Consider the following 23,722-nt stretch of genomic DNA (forward strand, 5'->3'; position numbering starts at 1 on the left):
GGAGGGCGATCTGGTTTACTCCCCAGATGGCTGGGTCAGGCTGAAGCCAGGAGCCAAGAGCAAAGAGCCAGGAGCTTCTTCTGGGTCTCCCATGAGGGTGCAGGGGCCCAAGGACCTCAGCCATTGTCCATTGCTTTCTCAGGTGCATTAGCAGGGAGCTGGATCAGAAGTGGAGCAGCCAGGAATCGAACTGGTGCCCATACAGGATGTTGGCATGGCAGGTGGTGGCTTTACCTGCTATGCCGCAGTGCTGGCCCCAAGGAAGAAAATTTTAAAGAAAGTATTTGAAAACAACAGAGTGGCAAACGGGAACTATAAACTCTCAGATTTAGCCACTGGATGGAGAGCTCCCTGGCCAGGCGATTTCATCTGGAGTTTTGTGTAGCCAGGGCCGATGAGCAGAAAGAGCGGCTTTGGGCTGTTCACCTGCACATAGCAGGCGGGACTTCCAAGGTCATGAGGTCATGGGGTTGCCTGTTGCACCTGCAATTCCTGTGTTCTCAATGAGGAGGGTTCCTGAAGTGTGATTTATTTCACACATCAAAGCTTTAAGTCAAGTTACACCACAGGAGCACTCAAAGGTGACACGCAAGTTTCTTAGGCCTACGAGTTGATGGTTCAGAGTGACACTGAGATTTCTCCAGCCAGCAACCATACAGGGCTCCCTGCAGCCTCCAACCCACATCCATCTTCCAGGAAGAGCCCCAGCCCTTTCTGCTTTCCTGCTGCTACCCAGTCTGTCACCCAGCCACCTGCGGCATAGGTACACAAAAAACCGTTAGACTCCAGTTTGATTGAGTACGTATTTTGGGTCAGAAACTCCACTGCCTTCTCACGTCAACACATTCTCCTGCCAGCATCCCAGCTGACTCCTTTCATAGCCACAGACTGACCCCCATGACAGATGACTTCAGCAGGCACCAGCCAGCCAGGACCCCGAGGAGATGCAGAAGGAGGGGGAACTGTGTCCTGTGCATCTCTGAGCCTCTTTCTGACAGCTGTCGGGCTGGTTCTACCCCCTGACCTCTCAAGAAAACAGACAATCGGACGCTCCCTTCCTCACTCCCATGGGTCAGGGGTGTTTACAGCTCCGCGCAAGGGTGCTACTCTTTCGTGTGCCCCCTCACACCACCCCTCTGCATACTGTCCCTGGGCAGTCTTCATTTCGAAGGCCAAGAAACTAACAAGCGACACAACCAGCACTTGAGCCTGTTCTGACTGCAGCTGCACGGTCTTGTATTTGAATTCCTCGTGGAGGCCATTTAGCCCCTGCCCCCACTGCCTCCCACCCCTTCACCTACAAGGGGAATCTTACAATGGGACCCTCCCTCCCAAGCCTATCTCATTCACGGTAGGGCTTGAAGAGGCTTGTGGTTGGTTCTCAGTATACAGGTATACAGGACACCCCTTCTTCCTGGGGCAAGGTAACCGTGTGCAATTTATCCATCACCCCCTCACTGACTCCAGCACACCACTGAAAACTAGCTGTGATGCTACGAGGTGGAGGAGGGGCCCCACGAGGCGCTCCCACTGCAGCAGGCCAAGGCTCATTGAGCCACTTCCTGTCCTGCGTATGGCTCTGACCCATTCATGAGTTCCTGAAGGCAGGACACCGTCTGACTCCTGTCTTTGGATTTCCTGTGCCCAGGGAAGGTGCTGCTCAGGATTCCAGAACACACCTTGGAAGAGGCGGCTTCTCCACTGTGCTGAGCGCCTGAATGTGGTCTGAAGCAGAGGTGAGGGACCTAGGATCCAGGAGAGCCCACCACTGCCCCTGCCCCGCAGGCTCTCTGCATGGTCACACCTGACCCGATCTGACCCCATCTGCCTGCTGCACGTCAACCCTGCTGGAGGTGGTGGGATGGCAATACTCCTGCCACTGATACCCATTCTCGGAGAGCCCAATGTGCCGGCCCAGCCCAGAGAGCATGCTGGCCGGCCTCTGCAGAGAGAATGCAATGTGGTTTGGGCTCCCTAAAATGCCACCGCTGGGCGTGGACACATCCCACAGAGGAGATGGTTTTCCATGAAAGAGGAGGATCGACAACAGCCAAGCCTGGCTGATGCAGCAGCACAGTTTTTCTTGGACACTGAGCCACCAGGAGGCCCCACGAGTGGACCGTGGTCATTATCCTACTCTAAGCTCCGGCGTGCTTGCCCTTGGCCATGGCCCTGCACCCCTACAGAGATGGACGCCTGCTGGTCAGGCTTCCACACCCCAAAAAGGTCCGTCACTGTCACCACCACCTCGGCCTCCTGGGCTCTTGTTAAGGTTCGGAGTTCTTGAATTGGGTATTTCCTGTTCTGTGGATTTTTTTTTTTCCTTCTAACTTTTGCTACCAGAAGCAGACATGGAAAGGACAGGAGAGAGCTGGCGTCAGGAATGCTGGCAAGGAAGGTGCCAGGCACCCTTGATGTCGGCCAGGGCCTGTCGGGTCTTCTGCTACTGTGGCAAGAACACAGAACACGTGATCTCGTTGGCTCTAGTTAGCACGGAGCACAGCAGGACGCCAGAGCTTGTGCCCCTTGCTTAACTGGAACCTGTGCCCCCTGATTAGCAGCTCCGTCCTTCTCCTCCCCCATCCCTCAGCAACCCTTTCTCCACTCCGTGAATTCACGAGCTGTCACGAGAGAAAGTTCACGTAAGCAGATTCAGGCAATATTTTTTTTCATGACTGGCTTATTTCACTTAGCATAATGTATTTCATTAAGGTTTATCCATACTGTTGCACACTTCAGTTTACTTCCTTTTGAAGGCTAAGTAATATTCCACTATATACATGCACATTTCATTTAGCCATCCATCTGTTGATTGACATTTGGGTTGTTTCAGTATCTTGGCTATTGTGAATGTTGCTGCTACAAACATGAGGGTAATACTCTCTCTTCCAGACCCTGACTTTCTGTTGAATAAAATACCCAGATGTTAGATTTTATTATTTTTTGTATTAAGACAATGGTGTAGGCTGTGAGCAGAAAGGAATCTGAGTTGTGAGAGTCAGGAGTAAGGTGGTCAATTATTTTAAAGATTTATTTATTTTAAAAGTAGACTTACAGAGAAGAGAGGGAGAGTTACAGAGCAAGAAAGCAGGAGAGCGAGAGCGAGAGCGAGAGAATGAGCTTTCATCCACTGATTCGAAGCCAGGACTCAAGAACTCTATCAAAGTCTCCCATATGGGTGGCAGGGGGCTCAAATACTCAGGCCATCCTCTGCTGCCTTCCCAGGCACATCAGCAGGGAGCAGGATTGGAAGTGGACCAGTCAGGACTCACAAACCGGCACTCCAATATGGTATGCCAGCATCGTAAGAGGAGGCCTAACCCACTGCACCATAATACCAGCCCATAGATTTCATTTTTAATTGTTTTTAAATTATTTTTAATTTTTAAAATTAAATTTTAATTTTTAAAATTAATTTAAAAATAATTTTAAATTATTTTTAAGTTTTTCAAGGGCTAGCCATACTGTCTTCTTGAGCAGTTACATCATTGTATCCCAGTCTTAGAGATAGAGACAGAGATAGAGACAGAGATAGAGATAGATAGAGATAGAGAGATAACATGAATCTTCCATCTGCTGGTTCAGTCCCCCAGACGCCACAGCCTGGCTAGGCCAGGCTTAAGCCAGGAGCCAGGAACTCCATCTGGCTCTCCCATGTGGGTGGCAGGAACCAAGTCCTGAGGCTGTCAGGCACGTTAGCAGGAAGCTGGGCAGGAAGCCCAGAGCAGCCAGGACTCAGGCCCTGGGATATGGGATACGGGTATTTCAAACAGAGGTTTAACCCGCTATGCCACAACTCCTGCCCCATTTTTTGATTTCTTAAAGACATACCTCAGGCCAACAGGTACATGAAAAGCTGTTCATTACCAATCACCAGAGAAATGCAAATCAAAACCTCAATGAGGGCTACTTTATACCTCTCAGGATGGCTACAGTGACTTTGAAAAAGAATTTCCACGCAGTCTCATGGTACTCCAAAGTTTTCTTTTTTCAGTCAGCCAGTGTCCACCTACTAGTGCCTTAGGTATTGCTAGCATTCACTCATCTTTAAGCATTTATTATGCAGTGATATTTATTTATCTTTTATATTTTTATATATATATATATATATATATGACATTTCTTTTCCATGCACCCACAGGTCCTTGTATCTGTCTACTGTATGACGGGCACTGAGTTTGATATGAGAGAGAGAATAACTGGATCCACTTCCTGCCTTCAAGAGCTTGGTCTCTGTGTAGGTCACCCGATGCCCGAGGTGCCCAAGTCCCCTTCTTCTGCAAGGAGAGCCTTGTGATGGGGCCCTGCCTTGCCAACAACATCATGTCACACACCTGGGGCTTGCACGTTACGATGCAGCTGGTTCCCTGCACATAGCACTGCTTGCCGCTGGGCCAAGGTAGGGGTAAGCGCTTTTCCTGGGCTGCCCTTCCCTTGGCCCTTGAAACCTGCATGAGGAGCAAGAGAGACACACAGATGGCAATGTCACCAGCAGTGCAGAAGTTGTCATGGGACCACACAGCACTGGGGTCTGACCCAAGGTGCTGGGGGCAGCCTGTGCTTTGTGTCAGAGGATGAGCAGTGTCACAGGACAGAGGGGGCGACAGGCAGGAGCGGCTGCCCAGGGATGAAGGTACAAGGGCAGAAAGGAGCACAGCCAATGCAAGCCAGAATCTGAGAGTGGTTTGGTGCTGGTGCTGAAATGCAAAGTACAAGGCCTCAGGAACCAGAGTCCAGGCTGGTGCCATGGACAGTGGTGAGGCCACGGTGGTGGGCCAAGTGCCCTGCCCAAAAAATGGGCGTGTATCCTGCAGGGGGACAGGAATCCCCTGGAGAGCTGGAGACAAAGGAGTGATCAACAGACATGGGGAGAGGTGTGTCTGCGGCAAAGGAGAGACAGGCCTGGCACATGGAGCTGGGCAACTGTAGTGCAGAGCCAGTGGGGAGGACCCGGTGCTTGGCAATGCGGTGAGGCAAGGCCAGGATGCCACATCGGCCTCCACTGAGGATGACCCGAGCTGCGGTCCACCACAGCGAGGAACACAGGACGAGGAGCAGCTCCAGGTGGCCCAGACATGGCTGTTAACAGTGCTGAGAAGTCCAGCTGCCCCCAAGCTGGAGACCTCTTCTCTCAGGGCCGTGGCCCCAGGCTAGCATGTGGAGGGGAAGAGGCTGATCACAGAGCAGTTGGGGATTAGCTCTAGCAATGCCGCTGGGTCTCACCGAGGCTTGAACTGAAGACTGAGAGAGGACTGGGAAGAGCGGAGAGCTGACACCAGCAAGGACACACAGGGATTCAGAGAGGAGGCGCGCCAGGGGCAGCTGCGGTACCAGGACTTCTGGTTCAGCCCACAAGCAGCCGCGCAGCGCACCCCTGTCCCGGAGGTAACAGGGAGAATGGGTTCTCTGACACCGCAAGGGCTCACAGGCGAGCGCTTGCAAGGAGCTGAGCACTTCCATTCAGGCCAGGGCAGCAGCAGCAGGTGCAGGGGAGGGATACAGGGCAAGGCTGCCGGCAGGCAGCTGGGACTAGAGGCTGAAGCTAGGTACTGGGTCTGGCCCGGATGCTGGGTCAAAGCCATCGGTGACTGCATGACCACTGGTGGGGCAGATCACCACTGCATTCTGTAGACGTGACCTGGAGACAGCAAAGGAGCCCTCTCCATGGCCTCGACTGGCCTCCAGGTGAGTCTGTCTGGCCAGCAATGAGACTCAAAGCAAATGTGACTTTGTGCATAAACAGGTGTGGCTCTGTCCAGGTCCCCACAAGCCCCTCAACCTTGGCACATAGAAGCAGGTGTATACAGGAGCGGGGTCCCAGACTTCGGAGTCTGAGAGCTTACGAGAAACTGGATAGCTGTGCAAGAGCAGCTACAGTGACCCAGCAGGTCACCTGCCACATTGCCCCCCCCGCCCCACCCACTAAGCTGGTGATGCTGAGTTGAGGGCCAAGGGAGGCACCTCCGAGAGGAGGGGGGCATGAGGTGCTGCCCACAGGGTCAGTATATGCTCCACAACAGCTGCAGAGAGGGTGAAAGGCTAATCCAGGATGGCTCCTGGGAGGAGGTGTAACCCATACCCACAAGAGTGATTCAGGTTGGTGCCCAGCAAGGCCACCTGCTAAGCTTATAAACACGGAAGATGCTCTACCACACCCTCCCCAAACCGATGTGCCTGTATCTCTGGAGCAGCTCCCTCCCTCCCTCCCTCTTTCCCTCCCTCCCTCTTTCCCTCCCTCCCTCCTTCCCTCCCTCCCTCCTTCCCTCTTTCCCTCCCTCCCTCCCTCCTTCCTTCCTTCCTTCCGTCCGTCCTTCCTTCCTTCCTTCTCCCCCCTCCCTCTCTCATTCCTTTTTTAAAAAAAAATTGTAAAGGTAACTGCTGCTGATCGCTACAAACTTCAAATAATACAGCCGAGTAGAAAGGGAAGGCTTACGCCCAGATCCTCGGCCCCACTGCTGCTAGTGGTCTCCTGTGCATGGTCTCCTGTGCATGCCTGGCACCTGCAGGTGTCTGTGCAGGGGCACCAGGACTGGAATCCTCAGTCGTCTGGCACAGAACGGTGGCTGTGCAAGACAACAGTGCACCTGTGTGTCTTCGCTTGTGCCAGCAAACCCCCAGCACGAAGGGAAACTGATCCTTCCCTGTGGCGGGGGGTGGGAGGTTCTTGACTTTTTTTTCTTTTAAGGTTTCCAATGAATTCTAATTAGCTGGCCTCTCTTTCTTAGCTTCTAATCCAGAAGTGAGCACAGGCCCGGGGTGGGGTGGAGCAGGGGGAGCTGTAGATACAGCCTGTGCACCCCAAGATCCTCTCTCCTGAACCACATCTGCCTTCCTGGTGCACAGGCCCTTCAGGTGTCCTGCAGGGGACAGAGATGAGAAACTGCCAGCCAGGCAGTCCTCTGGCTGTCACCAAAGGCAGACTGAGCATCAACAATGTCTTAGGCACGGAATGAGATGAAGCCCTTCCTCTCACAGCGCTTATGGTCTAATTTGGGGAACAAGAGTCAGGGTAGATGCGCAGTACTAAACTTCAAAATGCACAGTAAACACACATAATAAACAAGAAATGTCAGACAACAGACAGAGGAGAGGTCACTCGGAGCTGGTCTGAAAAAGCTGCACATCTCACCTCAGTCGAGACTTTCCTTTCCACACCCTGTTCTCTGTACCTGGGGTGCTCTTCTCCCCCACCTGGAGGACGGAGCTGCTCACGTGCCAAGCTCCGTCCTGTTCCATGACATCTCTCCTGAGGCCCCTGAGGGCCAGAGCAGGCACCTCTCTGTGTTCTCGCAGCTTCCCAGGCACGTGTGCTGGTTTCTGTCTGTCTGCGTCCCCATCCAATCTCCCTTTAGACCTGGAGCACCCTCGAGGTGGCAAGAGTGCCTCGTCCGTGTTTGCAGTCCCAGCATAAAGCAGGTGCTCAGTGCGAGTCTCGGGAGGAAGCGAGCCCCGGACACTTCTGTGGTCTCCCTCCAAGCCTCTGCTATTCCTCACGATCTGGCTCAAGTCCCATCTCCTTCCCAAGGCACGGCTCACTGTCATGGCTACCACACTCACCTTCCTACTCCGATCATTGAGTTTCCAGGAGGATGGAGGCTGTGTCAGACACAGTGTCTCTTGTGTACCTTCCATTAGCACTCAGTGCCACTGAATGAGTATTTGTTGACTGACTGCTCTTTGATGAACAGGCAGTGTTTATATGAAACATTTAAGTCTGTGCACCTGTGTGGGTGTGTGTACATACTAAAGCTGACTTAAGAATTTGAGTTGAACACCTTGAAATGGGAATGGGTGTTTATTCTGGGAAAGAAATATGTAACCAAATCTCACCTAGGGTAATAATCCCAGCCAATGACACCTGCTACCAATGACACCCTTCAAGGCAGAGAGGAATGACCACAGGAGCCTCCAATGAATGCCCCCCACCCCGAGCCCAGGTCTGTCAGCGCCCACAGTTTCCTCCCTACACGGATCCACCCCTCTGGCTTTCCTCTTAACAGCACCTGGCCACACAACTCACAGCCCAAGTCCTCAAGCCAGAAGCTGGACAATCTGTAGTGAGAAGCTTTTTCCACAGTCAGGGCACTTGCACGGTCACAGGACTTTAATCTGGTATACGGAAGGCATCATCTGGCCCAAACTTTCCCTTAGGAGACTGGCGAGCTGAGTCCCAGAAAGTCAAAGGGATGGGTCTCAGGGTGGGGCCGGTGGCTGGCCTGGACATGTGCCCAGAGACCTCTGATCTAGAAAAGCAAAGGAGCCTTCCACCCAGACCCTTAGGGAGTGCTGTAACTTGAGACACTGACACACATCACGACTTAGGGAGTGCTGTAACTTGAGACACTGACACACATCACGACGTTAGATAAACAGGATGAGCAGAGCACTTACTGAGGACAAGAGCCACTATCTACTGGCTACATCATGCACAAACATGGTTCCGTGTAACGCGTACTTACTTATGAGGTCAGTTTTTCAATGCTTGATTTCCTGATGTGGATGTGAATGCCTGAGAGTTAGGCCACTGTGAGGCTACTAGGGGCAGAACAATTTCAACTCCAAGTAATTCATGGAAAATGGAAATTTTTTTAAAACAGTTTCTTTCGGTGCCAAAAAAATTTGAAATCCATGCATAGATTTTTTTATAATATACATTTTCCATAAACTTCTTGGATGCATGGATTTCAAATTTTTTTGTGTGCCAAGATAAAATTACCTTTTAACTCCATTTTCCATGAACGTTTTGAAGTCCCTGGCATTGGTTCAACTCCAGAGCCGAGTCATGATTAAGACAGGCAGCTGGATATGTCACTGCAGAGGTAGGAAATGCCTCATTCTCTTTCCAAACCTGTCTACAATCTCCTATCGTGGTGTTTTCATATATTATATGCTAGAGAACACAATCAGAGGGCAAAGGATAGAAAGGAGAGCTCAGAGTCCTAGGCACTGTAAGAAACAATGCCTGATGCTCTCTACCCACGTGCCTGGCTGTCAGATCTGAGGGCGGAGGGGACAGGGATGGGGGAGACAGGGACAGGGACTTGTATCTACACTGAGCCTAATTCAATGTGATTGTGTCCAACAGTCTGCTCCACACTGCATCCCAAAGCTGAGCTGCAAGGGGTGAAAGAGAAAAGGCTCCAGGGAGTCCTGCTGGGCACGTGCTTGGGCACGCCTTGCTGACCCAGGGGGCAAGGAAAGAAAGGGGTGCATCCATAAGCGAACTTCCTAAGTGCCTGTGAAATGTGCTGCTTTTCCTTTTTTAAAAAAGACTTACTTATTGATTTATTTGAAAGGCAGAGAAAGAGAGAGAGAGAGAGAAATCACTCACCTGCTGGTTCACTCCCCAAAAGGCCCCCAACAGCCAGGTGGGGCCAGGCTATAGCCAAGACCCTGGAACTCCATCCAGGAGTTCTGATTTCCCATGTGGGTAGCAGGGACTCAAGTACTTGGTCATCATCTGCTGCCTTCCTGCAGCAGCAGGAAGCTGGATCAGAAACAGAGCAGGGACTCAAAGCCAGGCACTCCCATATAGGATGCAGACATCCCAATGGCAGTTTAATTGCTGTAGCACAACTCCTGCCCCTTACATATTTTACACAAAAGTCTCTGAGTGCAACCATGCACACTGACAACTCAACAGTCAGTAGTAAATGGCAACCCAGAGCCCTCCACTTTTTAGGGCTCCAGAGAAGAATGAAGTGGGTTTCACGCACAGGAGTGGAGTGTGCTGCCGAGAGAAGTTGTTCAGGGCAGTGTCTGCAGCCCGGGACGCACAGGGAAGGGCATGGGCGATGATGCCTGGCTCTCCCAAGCACTGGCAGAGGACCACAGGGACATCACGTGTCCTCGCTGAGTCGCCGTGTGTTTTGTAAATGGGGATAACACAGCCCCCTTACAGAAATACCGCAATGCTGGTGACACGGACTATATGACAACATGTGTGGGTACTTGGACAATGGAATTAAAAGAAGTTTTGGCACAAAAAATGTTGACATCCATGCATTTTTTTTCATGGAACTCATTTTCCATGAAGTTTCTGAAGACCTCACATAGTTATGGACTTCAAACATAATTATTTATTTGCACCAAAATACTTATCTTTTAATTCCATTTCCCACAAACATTTTGAAGTATCTTCATGTATGATTTAGAAAACACATAGACAGATGGACAGGCAGACGGGTGGACAGACAGATACTAGGAATCCAGCACATGGAAGTGGGGTTGTATAGCAATCACTACACACCGGATCCACTCTGTGCCCCTTCTCTTTTCCAAGCCACCAGCCCCACCAAATCCTCTCCAGACTCCTTCAGCCAATGCATTCTGAAGATGAAGGGCAGGAAGAATGCTCCGGGCAACAGGGGAGTGGAGGAGCCCCAGGGGCTTCAGTGTCACGTTCCCCCTCTGACCATGAACCTGAATCAGCAGTGTTGTCCAACAAGCTGTGTGAGGCCTCAGACCCTTCCACAGAAGATCACGCATGGTGCTCCAAGCTTCCAGACTGCAATGGGGGGTGGGGGGTGGGGGGTGGGGTGAGACGCCACCCTAGCTCGTTATTTTGTGCACTGTGTTATGAGTATGATGACAGAATGTGCTCCCCCTGCTTTGAAAGCCATAATCTTTGTGCGCTGATATTTCCGAATACTTTGCCAAGGAGTCCTCAGTTCTAAGAATAGCTCAGGCTTCTGAGAATGCTTCACTCGCAGGCATGCTGGCTAAGGAAGAACCGCCACTTATCTGGCAGAAGAGAGAGACCAAGCCAGGCTCAGGGGGTCTCCAAGAACACACCAGCAAAATCAATCAAGTCTGGGCACTGGTCTTTTGGGTGCTGGAGCGTGTCTGCTACAGCGCGACCTCCGGGCAGCCACAATTTTGCCCTTCTGACTTGATACTTGGCAGGTATTCAACTAGGATGCATTGAATGTCTGGGGACTGCATTAAGGAATCTGAGATTTAGTCATCTCATTCTGCGCAGACTTTTGAAAATAATAAAGCAAAGCTTTTAAAGCTCATAAACCTTTTGTACATATTTGCAAGGCCCACGCTTGGTGAGCAAAACAGGTTTTAGCATTATTATTCGGATTTATAAAATGGAATGATCAGTGAGACCTGAATCACTATAAAAACATAATCCTGTTACTTCATCAACCAGCCCTTTGATTATGTGCACTGCCAGAGCTCCCTCCTTGCAAACTCAGAACACAGCAGGGCAGAGAAACCATGAATGGTTCACATATTAAAACCACATGCAGGGGCCAGTGCTGTGGCATAGTGAGGTAAACCTCTGCCTACGGCACTAGAATTCCATATGGGCACTAGTTTGAGTTCCAGATGCTCCACTTCCAATCCAGCTCTCTGTTATGGCCTGGGAAAGCAGTGGAAGATGGTTCAAGTACTTGGGCCCCTGCACCCACATGGGAGACCCAGAAGAAGCTCCTGGCTCCTGGCTTTGGATCAGCACAGCTCCAGCTGCTGCGGCCACCTGAGGAGTGAACCAGTGGGTGGAAGACCTTTCTCTCGGTCTCTCCCTCTCTCTGTAGCTCTACCTCTCAAAAAGATATAAAAAAAATCTTAAACCACACACACACATGCTGGTTTTGTGGCAAAGTGGGTTAAGCTACTGCTTGTGATGCCGGCATCCCGTATTGCATCGCATCACCAGTTTGAGTCTCAGTTGCTCTGCTTCCAATCCAGCTCCCTGCTAATGTGCCTGGGAAAGCCTAGAACTTCATTTGGGTCTCTCGCATGGGTGTAGGGGCACAAGCACTTAGGCCACCCTCTGCTGCTCTCCCAGGTACATTAGCAGAGAGGTGGATCTGAAGTGAAGCGGCTGGGACTCCAACAGGTGCTCATGTGCGATGTGGCACATGTGGCTCCCTCCTTCCCATCTAGAAGTTCTGATGACTAAGCAGTTCTGCACCCATGCGGATGAGCAACTGCACTTGGAAGAGGCCTTGGTCCCTGCATTCCACCGCCCGTGGCCTTTCACTGCATTTCCTGTGTGTCCTCTGCCCTTTCTTTCTGCTTTCCCCCTGGACATCTGAGCCTGACCAGAACACAAGACGAGAAGCCAGAAGGAGGTCACGAGGCTCCACGCTCTCCAGTGCTGCATCATGGACCTTGGATCGGTGCCCCCTCTGCAGATGTTCCCATGGACCGCCCCTCACCCCCAGTCTGTCCTGCCTTGCAGGGTCTCGCTCTGCCTCCAGCTCTAGTCCCCTTTGTCACAGACTCTGCCCCAGTTCCACAATCTTGCTATCGGCCACCTGCCCATGAGCTGGCCATTTCCCTCTGAGTTTTTTTTTTCTCCTGTTCCTTCCACTGTGAATGCACTGCCTCTCGCCTGCTTCCATGCTGCCGCACACTTCCAAGAGTAAATATTTAAGATCAGAATAAAGACCTCTCCTGATCCCTCCATGTGTTCCGTCTGATGCTGGGGAAATGAAACATCCTGACAATACGGAGATGGTATCTTCCCCATCCCCAAGTTTCAGATGTCAAATGTTCTAAGCTGGGTCCACTCTTTCCAATTGTATTTTTGCAGTTATGCTTCTGGTTGTGTGTCACATCTTTTCTCACACACAGGCAGCCATCACATCCTTGGATAATTGGGTCTTGAGGGATTAAACCATCAATCTCTGCGAGTGACGGCCTTACAGGTACTAAGTGAGGAGAGCCATCTCCTTGGCTTGGACTGGCTGTCTCTTGGCAGATTCCTCTCCGTCCCCCCAACCCAGCTGTCACCCTTCCTTTGAAGCCTTTGTCAGGCCATGGGCAGCTCACAGCTCTGCCCTGGGAGCTACCCCAGCAATTCCCTCCCCTCTGGTGACAGCCAGCAAGGCTTGACTGTAATTCATCTGTTTACTGTCTGTCACAGGGAAGCGCCTCAGAAGCCTGGGTGGTAATGAACCTATGCACAGCCCCATCACACTGCCTGACACAGATTAGGCTCAATCAATGTAGCTACACGAATGCACGCCAGTCCCCTGTCTTCCAGGTAGGAGATCATGACGCATTTAGCTTCTGAATGAATGAGAGTCTCTAGGAGATGATGCTGGGATGAAAACAAGACAGGAGAGGTAAACTGTTCTTCCATCTGGCCATTCATCCATTTGTGCCGTCTGCCATTCACGGTGCAAAAGCCACTCCCTCTCCCAGCTTCTTCCTCCCTCTCTGGTGCCCTCTCTATCCCCTGGACTCTGCAGAACAATGCCCCCAGTATCACTGGGTGCTCTGTCTTCCAACACTGTAAGAAGTCACTCCTACCACCATCGGAAGGAGAATTTCTTCTCGACTGTGCTGCCTGTCAAATTCCCCCTCACTGCTGTACAGAGCCCTGCACCTACTCTGGGAAACCAGAGAGCACTTTGAAGGGGGGTGGGTAAACCAATGGGCAGAGCCAATAAGTCATGTCTTTTTTCCGAAGTAGTGGAGAAAGGGTCATGGCCCCACATCCAAAACTGAAATATGGCCAAGCCAGACTTGCATACAAGACTAAAGCTACAGGGACTCCAGACCTACAGGTGACACTTGGCACCTACAGGATGTACCTGCAGGATGCAGAACACAGAAGGCAGATGAGGGACCTTTCTTAAAGTCCTGGGCATGCCATCAGTTTACTACAATCAGTCAGTGCCTGCTAACAAAATCGATGAAGCTGGGGTGACAGACAGGGCGGGGTGCTGGGTGACTGGTTTTTAAAGCAGGAGAAGATGGTGGGTGTACGAACTGCACAAGCTGGGATGTCTGAGCAGCCACAAGGAAGAGCTGTGCTGCTTCAGAGACACTCCGTGGAAGAGGAGAAGGAGGGTGTCCCGTGGCAGAACACAGACTCACTGAACACCCCTGAAACCACCCGGCTTCCCTGCTCTGAGTCCTTGCCCATAAAATTCTGGGTTTGATGCAGCTTCTCATGGAGCATTTCCAGTATGGGAGAAAAATCGCTTATTTGTTGACAGGCACATCCCAGCACCTCATGGGGCACAAATCTCACTACAATTTACCACAACTCATTTTTGTTTTGTTTTGCTTTAAATCTCTTTTGAGTCTTGTTAGCATGAATCCATTCATGGGGAGCAACTAAGCAAGAAGAATAAATAGATCTGATTCAGTGTCTAAACTTTTTCTCCCCCTAGGATTTATTTGAAAGGAATAATGAGAGAGAGAGAGAGAGAGAGAGAAAGAGAGAGAGAGAGAGAGATATGTCTGGGCCAGTCTGATGCCAGGAGCCAAGAACTCCATCCAGATCTCCCACATGGGTAGCAGGGGCCTAAGCACTTGGGCCATCTTCTGTTGCTCTCCCAGGTGCATTAGCAGGGAGCTGGATCAGAAGCAGAGCAGCTGGAGCTCAAACTGGCACTCCACTATGCAATGCTGGCGTTGCAGGTGCTGAGCCACAATACCAGGCCCTAGTTTCTTCACTTCTAAAGTAAAAGTCCAGTGTGTGGGATAAGGATAGCCAAGTGAGGCAGCATGCTCCACCTGGCAAAGCTCACAAATACAGTGAGACTACAGTTGCCTGTTGGCAATGCCAATGATCTCTCCCCATTGCTGTCAGCACTCCCCACGCACTGGCTGTAACTCCCAGGCTTGGGGCTGGGGCCCAGTGATTACACTGGATTTTATGTTCCCTGCTGGAACCCAGGCAATTCTGTAAGGAGCCAACTGTCACCTCTTCAAAGGCTTGGGACAGCCTTGGCCAGGATCACCCTTCCCCTCAAAAATGGACATAGCATTCAGATTAGGTCTTCCCAGTTCCCCACCGACAAAGCTAATTCAGCTGTATATCCAGGCAAATCAATGTTTATGTTCTCTGCTTTCCAAAGTGAGCAACGTGGGAGGCCAGTGAAAACAACTCAGGGATTACCATAAGTATTTTGACTAGAGCTTCTTCTATGCAGAGCTTGGAGGTCACGGCCAAGTCCACCCAGGCCGGCCCAGCTGCCTCTCTCACGCCTGTGATCTGACTACTTCAGTCTAGGAGTGGGAATCTCCTTAGGAACTGTTTCGGTTTTTCCATCGTCAAACAGTCAGTGTAGTTTTCCACAGTTTGCTGCACCCCTGAGCATAATATGTAGGAAAATCATCATTAAATAATCTCCTTGAAGTTCCAAGAAGAAAGGCGACTACTTTTGATCACAGAACTAGGTTGGATCCCTGACATGCTGATTCTCACCATGAGTGGGGAAATTTATGTCTCTGGAATGTGCACTGTCTTGGCTGAGCCAAACCCATCACATTGGACATCAACATGCTCCATCCTCACTCAATCCTTCCCAGGGGCTCAGGCAGAAGAGAAAAGGATGTTGTCTGAAAGTCTTAATCACTCAAGGAAGATTCCTGGCAGGGTAGGAACCCATGATATGTGTGATAAAAAAAAAAAAAAATGAGTGCTGCTGATAGGAAAAGCTACTTCTCTTTCCAAATGATGGATAACAGAAATGAGTGAGGATACCAAGAAAAAGAGCCAATTTGTCAAGGATCTTGCACTGGCAAAATGAGCAATGTTTACACGGCAGGGAGAGAGGAGAAAATGTGGTGTCGGGGCCTGTCACAGTCACTTTTGCTCCATTCTCAAACCTCATCGTGACAGGTTGATTCAATGAAGATGACAGTGCTGTGCTCCACAAAACCGCAGGGCCCAAGCTCTTTCCCATCACAGCTCATCAGCACTGTGGGATAGCCGGGTTCCCTGTGCACTGCATGCTGGTCACGGCCGGCTCAGTGGCCTTGCACACATCTTCAGGCCACGGACGGGAAGCAGCCATTCTCCCATGGTGGGTCAGTTGGACACACTGAGTGGGAGACCCACACCTTCTATGCTGGTTCAGCTAGTGCCAGCTCTGGGTCATCAGCACCAACACGGACCCCAGGACATGTACCAGGTCTTTGTCAGCCCTGCCCCTGTGCCTGCATGCCTCCCCTACACTGGTGCTCTTGTTTCTTCTCCCCACTTGGGTTAGTCTCATTCACCTTTGGACAGAAGTTGAGAAGTGCCATGGCCCTCCTGAACACCCAAGTCCTCCATGACTGCTTTACTCTACAAAATCCTGTGGTTGTGCACGTCAGTCTACCAGCATTGAACTGATCAGCATTTCTTGAGTACCTTCTCCACACAAGACACTGTGCTGGGTGCCAGAGACATCAAGATGATGAGGATTTGATGCCTCTCATCAGAGCACTAACAATGTACATAGTGAGACAAGATAGACTTATAAGTAGATTAACCTAAAGATCATGATAAATATGAGGCTGGTGGCTAACCAAGCACAGCTGTACTATGTAGTAAATGATACTCAGGGCTCTGTATCCTACTTACAGGGGTCTGACTTTCTTACAAGACACAGTTGTGATGCCCAGAGTCCATTCATTCTCTGCTTAGGGCCCTCAGAGCTCTGAGAGGTATCAAGCAAAACAGAATTCCATCTGCCACCCAAAAGACAACACAGTCATGCTATTGACTTGAGACTCATCTCTGGGGCAATGCTAGTGCTCAAGTATAAGCTTATCAATTTTACACTGAAGACAGAAGAAATATGGTATTTGCTTACTAGCATATTTGAATCCTAGCAAGTATTGCAATGTTTCCTGTAATTCTAAGAGTTTGGACGCACCACCATTGAAGTCATACCCAGATACATGTGCCAGTATCTCTTCCTCAGACCTCTTCTTCACATGTGCACACAGAGATTTCGGAGGGGCCTGAAGCTTAGTGTGGCCAAAATGAAATTTATCTCACTCACTCCTTAACCTTGATCCTCTATCTTCTGCTTTCTGTGCTCTTAATCATCCACACAACTGCCTGAGCCCCAAAGCCGACTTTATATTTGAAACATTCTTCTCTTTCACCTCTTACATCCAAAACACCTCAAGTCTCTCCACCCCTCTCTTATCAATGCCTGCCTCCCCAAGCAACATAGCTATCACCACACCTCTGATGACAGCCTCCTCACCAGGTTCCACCCTCTGCACTTGCCCTTGCCCACCTTTTCAAAGAGCTGCCCGAAGGATACTGACATATAAGCCAGATGCGGGCACAGCCCTGTTCAAAATGCTTCCTTGGCTTCCTGTAACTCTCGGGCTTAGCATCCAAACTTTCTTCTGAGTCTCTCTTGGCTTTGGTACTTGCTGTCTGAGTGTCACTTTCTGATTCTGTCTCTAACCACGCGGGGTTTCTTTCCAGCATTTTCCTAACTGTGGAGCATGGTTAGTTGCTGAATAACTCCTCCTTCACCTAGCAGAACTGAGATTTCTCTTGGGGTTTTTCCCTCATCCACAATGCCACTACCTGCTTCATTTTGGCCATTTTATTTGCCAGTGACTGGTTTAGAAAAGACACCAGAGAACTTGCTTTTGCTCTCTCTGCCAAGTGAGAACACATCAAGAAGGCAGCCATCCACAAGCCAGGAAGAGGGCCCTCACCAGAACCAAAATTGGCTGGCCCCTTATCTTAGACTTGGAGTCTTCAGAACTGTGAAAGGAAATGTCTCTTGTTTAAACCACCCACTCTACAACATTTTTTGTAGCAGCAGCCTAGGCTGACTAAGCCACCCTTTCTCAGTTTTAAATTACTGATCTCAATTCCTGTCAATATGCACCTCCTCATGGCTTCACCAATAATACCTTAAACGAAATTATTTCTCTCCAGGACGATAATTACATACAAACCCAAACAGCAGTCTATAACATTAGTGCAGGCTCAGAGAGTAGTGGCTAAAGGCTCAAACAGCAATCAAGGAACAAAAATATGAGACAGAAAAAGATCCCAGGGAACGTTCTGGTAGATGGCTAATACCAGCCTCAGCCTTTTGCCAGAAGGAGACTGGCCAATCATTTACTACCTTAAACTTTTCACAGTCAAGTAAGGTGAAGTAGCTACCTCTGTAAGAATTTTAGTTGACAATTTATGGAGGGAGTCGTTAGCCAGTGCCCAGCCTCTGCTTACCCAGGAAACTACCTAAAATGGTATGCAAAATGTGTGTGTGTGTGTGCATGCGTGTAATTTCACTAGGAGGATCCACAGCTCTTATGAGATTCTTAAAAGGGTCTGTAGCCTGCCCTGGTCTCGCCCGAAAGAGTGAAATTATTGCAGAAAATGGTCAGTGTGCTTTGAAAGGGCAAGCACTCTATAAAATGTGTAACACATGGGTTTCAGAGCTCAGATCCATCTGGCCTTCACCTACTTCCATGACCCAGAGCCCTCCAGGCCAAGTGTATTATAATGGGTAAGATTCTCCTTCAGTAATGCCAAGAATCAATGGCAGCTGTCACCTGAATGGGCACGAAACTACAAAAGGTGAATGGACCAGGCAGAGCCCCTCTGCTTCCTAGATAGTGAGGCGAAGCCCACACAGGAGGATGTTTCCAGCTCTTCCTCAGGACAGCACGTCAGGCTGAAAGGACCTTCCCGTCATGATCTCCTCTAGTCTTTCCTTATGAGCAAGGGGCTCTGTCTGCCAGACAATGTCCCTTCCTTGGGGGTGAGGAGGAGGGGACATTCATTCTCCAGCAATTACAGTAATCAGCTGGCCTAAACCTGCCCTACAAGTGTGTTCCATCCTGAGTGCTTGATATAGGACTGCACAGGGAACTTGCAATTCACAACAGTTTTACAGAAGACACAAGCAACACAAAATATTAACAATAAAAAACAAAACTGATGATCCTGAAATAGTTCAAGGCTATGGTCTAGGACTGTGTTTCCTGGGTTAGGGAGACAGGCATATGAGAAGAAATAAGGAATCCATGGCTAGATTTTGATTTTCATTACATTTTCAAAAACGGACTTCCTTTGTAGACCAAGGTAGCACATGAAAAAATTCTCAGCATCATTAGCTATCAGGGAAATGTGCCTCAAAACGACAGTGGGATGTCACTTCATATCCATAGGGTAGCTACTATTATTTTTTTAAAGGACAATAACAAATGAAGGTCAGAATGTGGAGAAACTAGAATCCTTGTGCCTGGCTGTTGGTGGTTCCTCACCAGTTAAACACAGGATTACCATATTAAATGCCAGCAGCTCCACTTCAATACCCAAAATAACTGAAAGCAGGGATTTGAACAGACATTTGTACACCCATGTTCAGTGTCATTCTCAGTAACCAAAGGACGGAAACAACCCACATGTCCATTAACAAAGGATAAATAAGCTGTGGTCTATCCAGACCATGAAATATTATTCAGCCTTCAAAAGGAAGGAACCTCTGACTCAGGCTACAACACAAATGCACCATGAAGACACAACGCTAAGTGAAATAAGCCAGGTAAGAGGACAAATTCCATGTGATTCCACTTATGGTTGGTGCCTGCAATACGCAAATTCACAGAGACAACTGGAACAGTGGTTACCAGGAGCTACTGTCGAATAGGTACAGCGTTTCAGGTTGGGTTAATGAACGTTCTGGAAATGGACAGTGATGGTGGCTATGCAACACTGTGAAATGGCTGAAATGGTAACTCTTGTGCTATGCATATGTTGCCACGATTTTCAAAGAAGGGGAGAGGAAGGAAGCAACAGAGGCAGCAGGCGATACTTACAAGATGTAGGCGATCACCCCGATGGACCAGCAGTCAACGGCTTTGCTGTAGGGTTTCTGGGCAAGAACTTCAGGAGCTGGGGACGACAAAGAGGAGACATAAGCCTGCTGATGTGAATGCAAGAGACTGAAGACACTTCCCCGTTGTCTTTTTTTATTCTTCTCTGTGTGCTACACAGACTGAACTTTCTTCTAAGAACTGAGTAGATAGATAGGACCCATTTTATTTGTGGATCTTTCTAATTAGAAAGCAAAATGAGGAGGGTGTGTGTGTGTGTGTGCACACGTGTGCATATGCATGTGTGTTTTTCTGTGCGGCAGATTACCAGTTGAACTCAATGAATGGCCCACTGATCAATCCAGTGCTTCATTCGTGGCTCTTACAGCTGTGTCAAGCACTATAGTGCAGACCAGACTGACATAAGGAAGCAGTACTCAGTTTGGGGTGTGCACACTTGCAAGTGGCTTCACATGGAAATCAGCTCAAGGCACCATTTCTGGCCCTGGTATCAGGCTTTGCTAGGTATTACAGGGACATGAAGGTGACACCTCCGCCTTCTGTCTTCCCGGAGTGCACAGAGCAGTAGAGCTCCCCTCTGCAGCCCGGCCTTCGGGGCTCCTGCTCCAGGGCTCCTTTTTCCCCCATTCTCTGTGGATGGAGGTGGGTTACCTGGTAGCACTCTCATTCCCTTTTCTCCCCGGAGAACCAGGACACATCTCACTTCCTTGGTTCTAACCCACTGTGCAGTGAGAGCCAGCCACTCTGGGACTCTGTGCTCATTTTGTATTCTTCTTGCACGACCTGTTCCTGCCCCCATGGCTGCAGCCTGAGTCAGACCACCCACTAGCCAAGGTCTGGTGACCAGCAGTGTCTGGAGGTATTGGCAATCAATACATATGTGTGCAAGGATGAGATCAATACAAGAGACAGCCATGCTATCCACAAAGTAAGATCTCCTCTGTGCCCATCCCCCAAACACATCCGACTCTGGTGTCTTCCACAGACGTTCCCAAAAAAGTTAACAGGATAGAGAAAAATCACAATAGGATAGGTGAGAAGGCTGAATGCGCTTGGAGGGCCGTGGAAGCACTGATTCAGCCAAACATGCTTAGGGGAAGCCCCACGGTCACAACCACCATTACTCCCAAATTACAGGTAAGAAGACAGAGGCCACAGAACGTGGCCAACATGACCCAGCGGGAGTGGCCTCTGCACTAACTTCCTCTCCAAAGGGACTTGGGTGAAGTGCCTGCCATCAGCTGGGTCTTGGGCTGGGTACTAACATTTTCTCCTGCAATCAGGTCAGCAACTCTGACAACTACCGTCTCCCTGAGCCCAGCACTCTGGTCACAGTGGCTACACAAGCACAGGTGCTGTAAGGAGTCACTGCAAGGTGCACAGAGCTTCGAAGGCCATCCTCATGGCCTGGTAGAAATCTCACAGGAGGCAGAGAAGGCCCACAGGGCAGCGTCTTACCAGGCTAACCACCCACAGAGCTGATGGCAGACATCAGCAGCACAGAGCTAAGCTGGTCGGGGAGAGGTCACATGGATTCACAGGGATCTTTGGCAAGTTGGCCAGCCAGCCTGGCCCAGCCACTGCACCGCACCAGATGTCAGCACAGAGGCACTGGGAGCTCCGCACGCGACTGAGAGCACAAACTCGTGACGTGTACGTGGGAGAGGAGCGCAGAGGAGGACACTCTCAGCACCTATGACAGATGCTTTCACAGCAGATGAGCAAAGGCTGGGCCAGTGACCCAAGCCATGATGTGCAGTGGGGGAAGAGGACTACAGCTGTTGCAAAGCAGGCTTCACACCTAGGAAGAGCTGAGCCTTCCATCCTCACAGTCCTGGTCTTCCTCCCCCTCCCCCTCCTCTTCATCTGTTAGAAAGGGAAATGTGGCCAGTGCCGCGGTTCACTAGGCTAATCCTCCGCCTTGCGGCGCCAGCACACCAGGTTCTAGTCCCTGTTGGGGTGCCGGATTCTGTCCCGGTTGCCCCTCTTCCAGGCCAGCTCTCTGCTGTGGCCCGGGAAGGCAGTGGAGGATGGCCCAAGTGCTTGGGCCCTGCACCCGCATGGGAGACCAGGAGAAGCACCTGGCTCCTACCATTGGATCAGCGCGGTGCGCCGGCCGCAGTGCGCCGGCCACGGCGGCCATTGGAGGGTGAACCAATGGCAAAGGAAGACCTTTCTCTCTGTCTCTCTCTCTCACTGTCCACTCTGCCTGTCAAAAAAAAAAAAAAAGAAAAGAAAAGAAAAGAGAGGGAAAGGTGTCCTTGCACCCACGGAGGGATGCTTGTACGGCCAACATTCCATCTTCCCTCTGCAAAATCCATGAGCACATCGGGCAGTGGTACAAGGCACTGTGTAGACTTGAACAGTAAGTGACTGATTTTTATGCAACTTGGAGATTGGATGTTCCTTGAGATGCTTAGGTTCTGGAAGACACAGATTGATTATAGATACTTTTTTTTTTTTTAATAAGAAGGTCTGCTTAAATGGGAAAGCTTGCAACATCAAGTACAGGGTTAAAATAAGATTTCTGGGGGTGGGTATTTGCCCTAGGGATTAAGATGCTGTTTAAGACAGCTGTGTCACATGTTGGAGTACCTGGTTGGAGTCTCCATTCCAGCTCCTGATTCCAGCTTCTGTCAGTGCAGAAGTGATGGTTCAAGTACTTGGGTCCCTGCCACCCACATGGGGACCTGGATTCAGTTCCTTGTTCCTGGCTTTGGCCTGGCTCAGCCCTGTTTGTTGCAGGCATTTGGGGAAGTGAACCAGGGGATGGGAGCAATCTGTCTCTCTGCCTCTCAGATAAATAAATGAATAAATAAAGATTTCTGCTTTGGTCAGTAGCGTGGATGTTGGAAGAAGGGTTCCAAACCATGAATAACACCAGGATGGATGGACTCTACATATTTGTGCAAAGCATTCCCTGTGCTTTTCACTTTGTGTCTTATCTTGGCTATATCAAGGACAAAATACATTTTTCTTTAACTGATTGGAGGTGAGTACACCATCTGCCTTCTGGTGAAATCCGTCGTTGCACTTGGAAGCAAAAGTCAAAGGTGATGACAGAAGCGTGTAACATAATGAGAAAAAGACAAAGCAAATGGATTCGGGAATAACATTCCAACCAATTTTAAATATTCTGAAACTTATATAATGGCACACACACCAACAACCTAAATTCTAATGTCACTTGTAACACGGCTGGTAGAATAAAGGCCCTTTGGGACTATATCTGAAAAAGCCTGCCAAGATGACTTCAAGTAGCTACTTTTCTTTCTTTTTTCTTTTTAACATAACTATAAAACTTTTGGTTTCTTTTACTTTTTAAAATTTTTTAATTTTAATTAAACAGACTCAATAGGATTTGCTGATGTAATTCTAGAAACATAATGACATTCCCTTCCTCCCCCTCCCTATTCTCCTCCTTCTTTCTCCCATGCACTCCTTTTTCTAGTTTTTGAGATAACATTTTAAATTTACATTACAGTAAAAAGGCTTAACACTTGATGGAATAACAAGTTTAACAAGCAAAAAGACCCTAGTTTAGTGGGAATATAGACAACGGCTATAAACAATTGAATGGAAAACTGGTTATTTCACCCATATACAGTATATTTTAAAGTGATGACAGCTCATTTAAACTATAGTGGTATAAAATTCTTAACCACTGGTTTGACAGAGGTATAAAATAAAGTTTTACAAAACTATATTTGCAGCAATATTGATCCACACAGACATATCTTTCTTGTTTGTTTAAATTTTAGCTCCCACATATAAGGGAGAACATGTGCTAATTGCCTTTCTCGGTCTGGTTTATTTCACTTTACATGATGTCCTCCAGTTGTATCCATCATCCTGCAAATGGTAGAATTTCATTCTTTTTTATAGCTGATTAATATTCTATTGTATATATTTGCCAAATTTTCTTTACCCACTCATCTGATGATGGACACCTTGGTTGGTTCCAAATTTTGGCTATTATGAACAGTACAGCTACAAACATAGTGGTGCAGGTATCTCCTTGATATACTGGATTTAAGTCTTTTGGGTAAATACCCAGTAGTGGGATTGCTGGATCATACGGCAAGTTTATTTCTAGTTTTTAAAGGAATCTCCACACTGTTTTCCACAGTAGCTGCACGGATTCACATTCTCACCACCA

At 49.3% G+C, this 23,722-nt stretch overlaps 1 protein-coding gene across 5 annotated transcripts in view; it reads right to left on the reverse strand.

The window, feature by feature from the left end:
- CAMK1D (calcium/calmodulin dependent protein kinase ID) overlaps positions 1-23,722 on the reverse strand; it is a 458,904-nt gene that overhangs the window by 19,630 nt on the left and 415,552 nt on the right. For all 5 annotated transcript variants that reach the window (XM_051821552.3, XM_051821553.3, XM_051821551.3 and 2 more), the window contains one exon: positions 19,546-19,621. In XM_051821552.3, coding sequence (XP_051677512.1) covers positions 19,546-19,621 — 76 coding nt within the window. The remainder of the gene's footprint in view (positions 1-19,545; positions 19,622-23,722) is intronic.

The sequence above is a fragment of the Oryctolagus cuniculus genome, chromosome 13 (genome assembly GCF_051225735.1).
Source record: "Oryctolagus cuniculus isolate XC-2025 breed Fujian yellow rabbit chromosome 13, ASM5122573v1, whole genome shotgun sequence".
Taxonomy (NCBI): Eukaryota; Metazoa; Chordata; class Mammalia; order Lagomorpha; family Leporidae; genus Oryctolagus; species Oryctolagus cuniculus.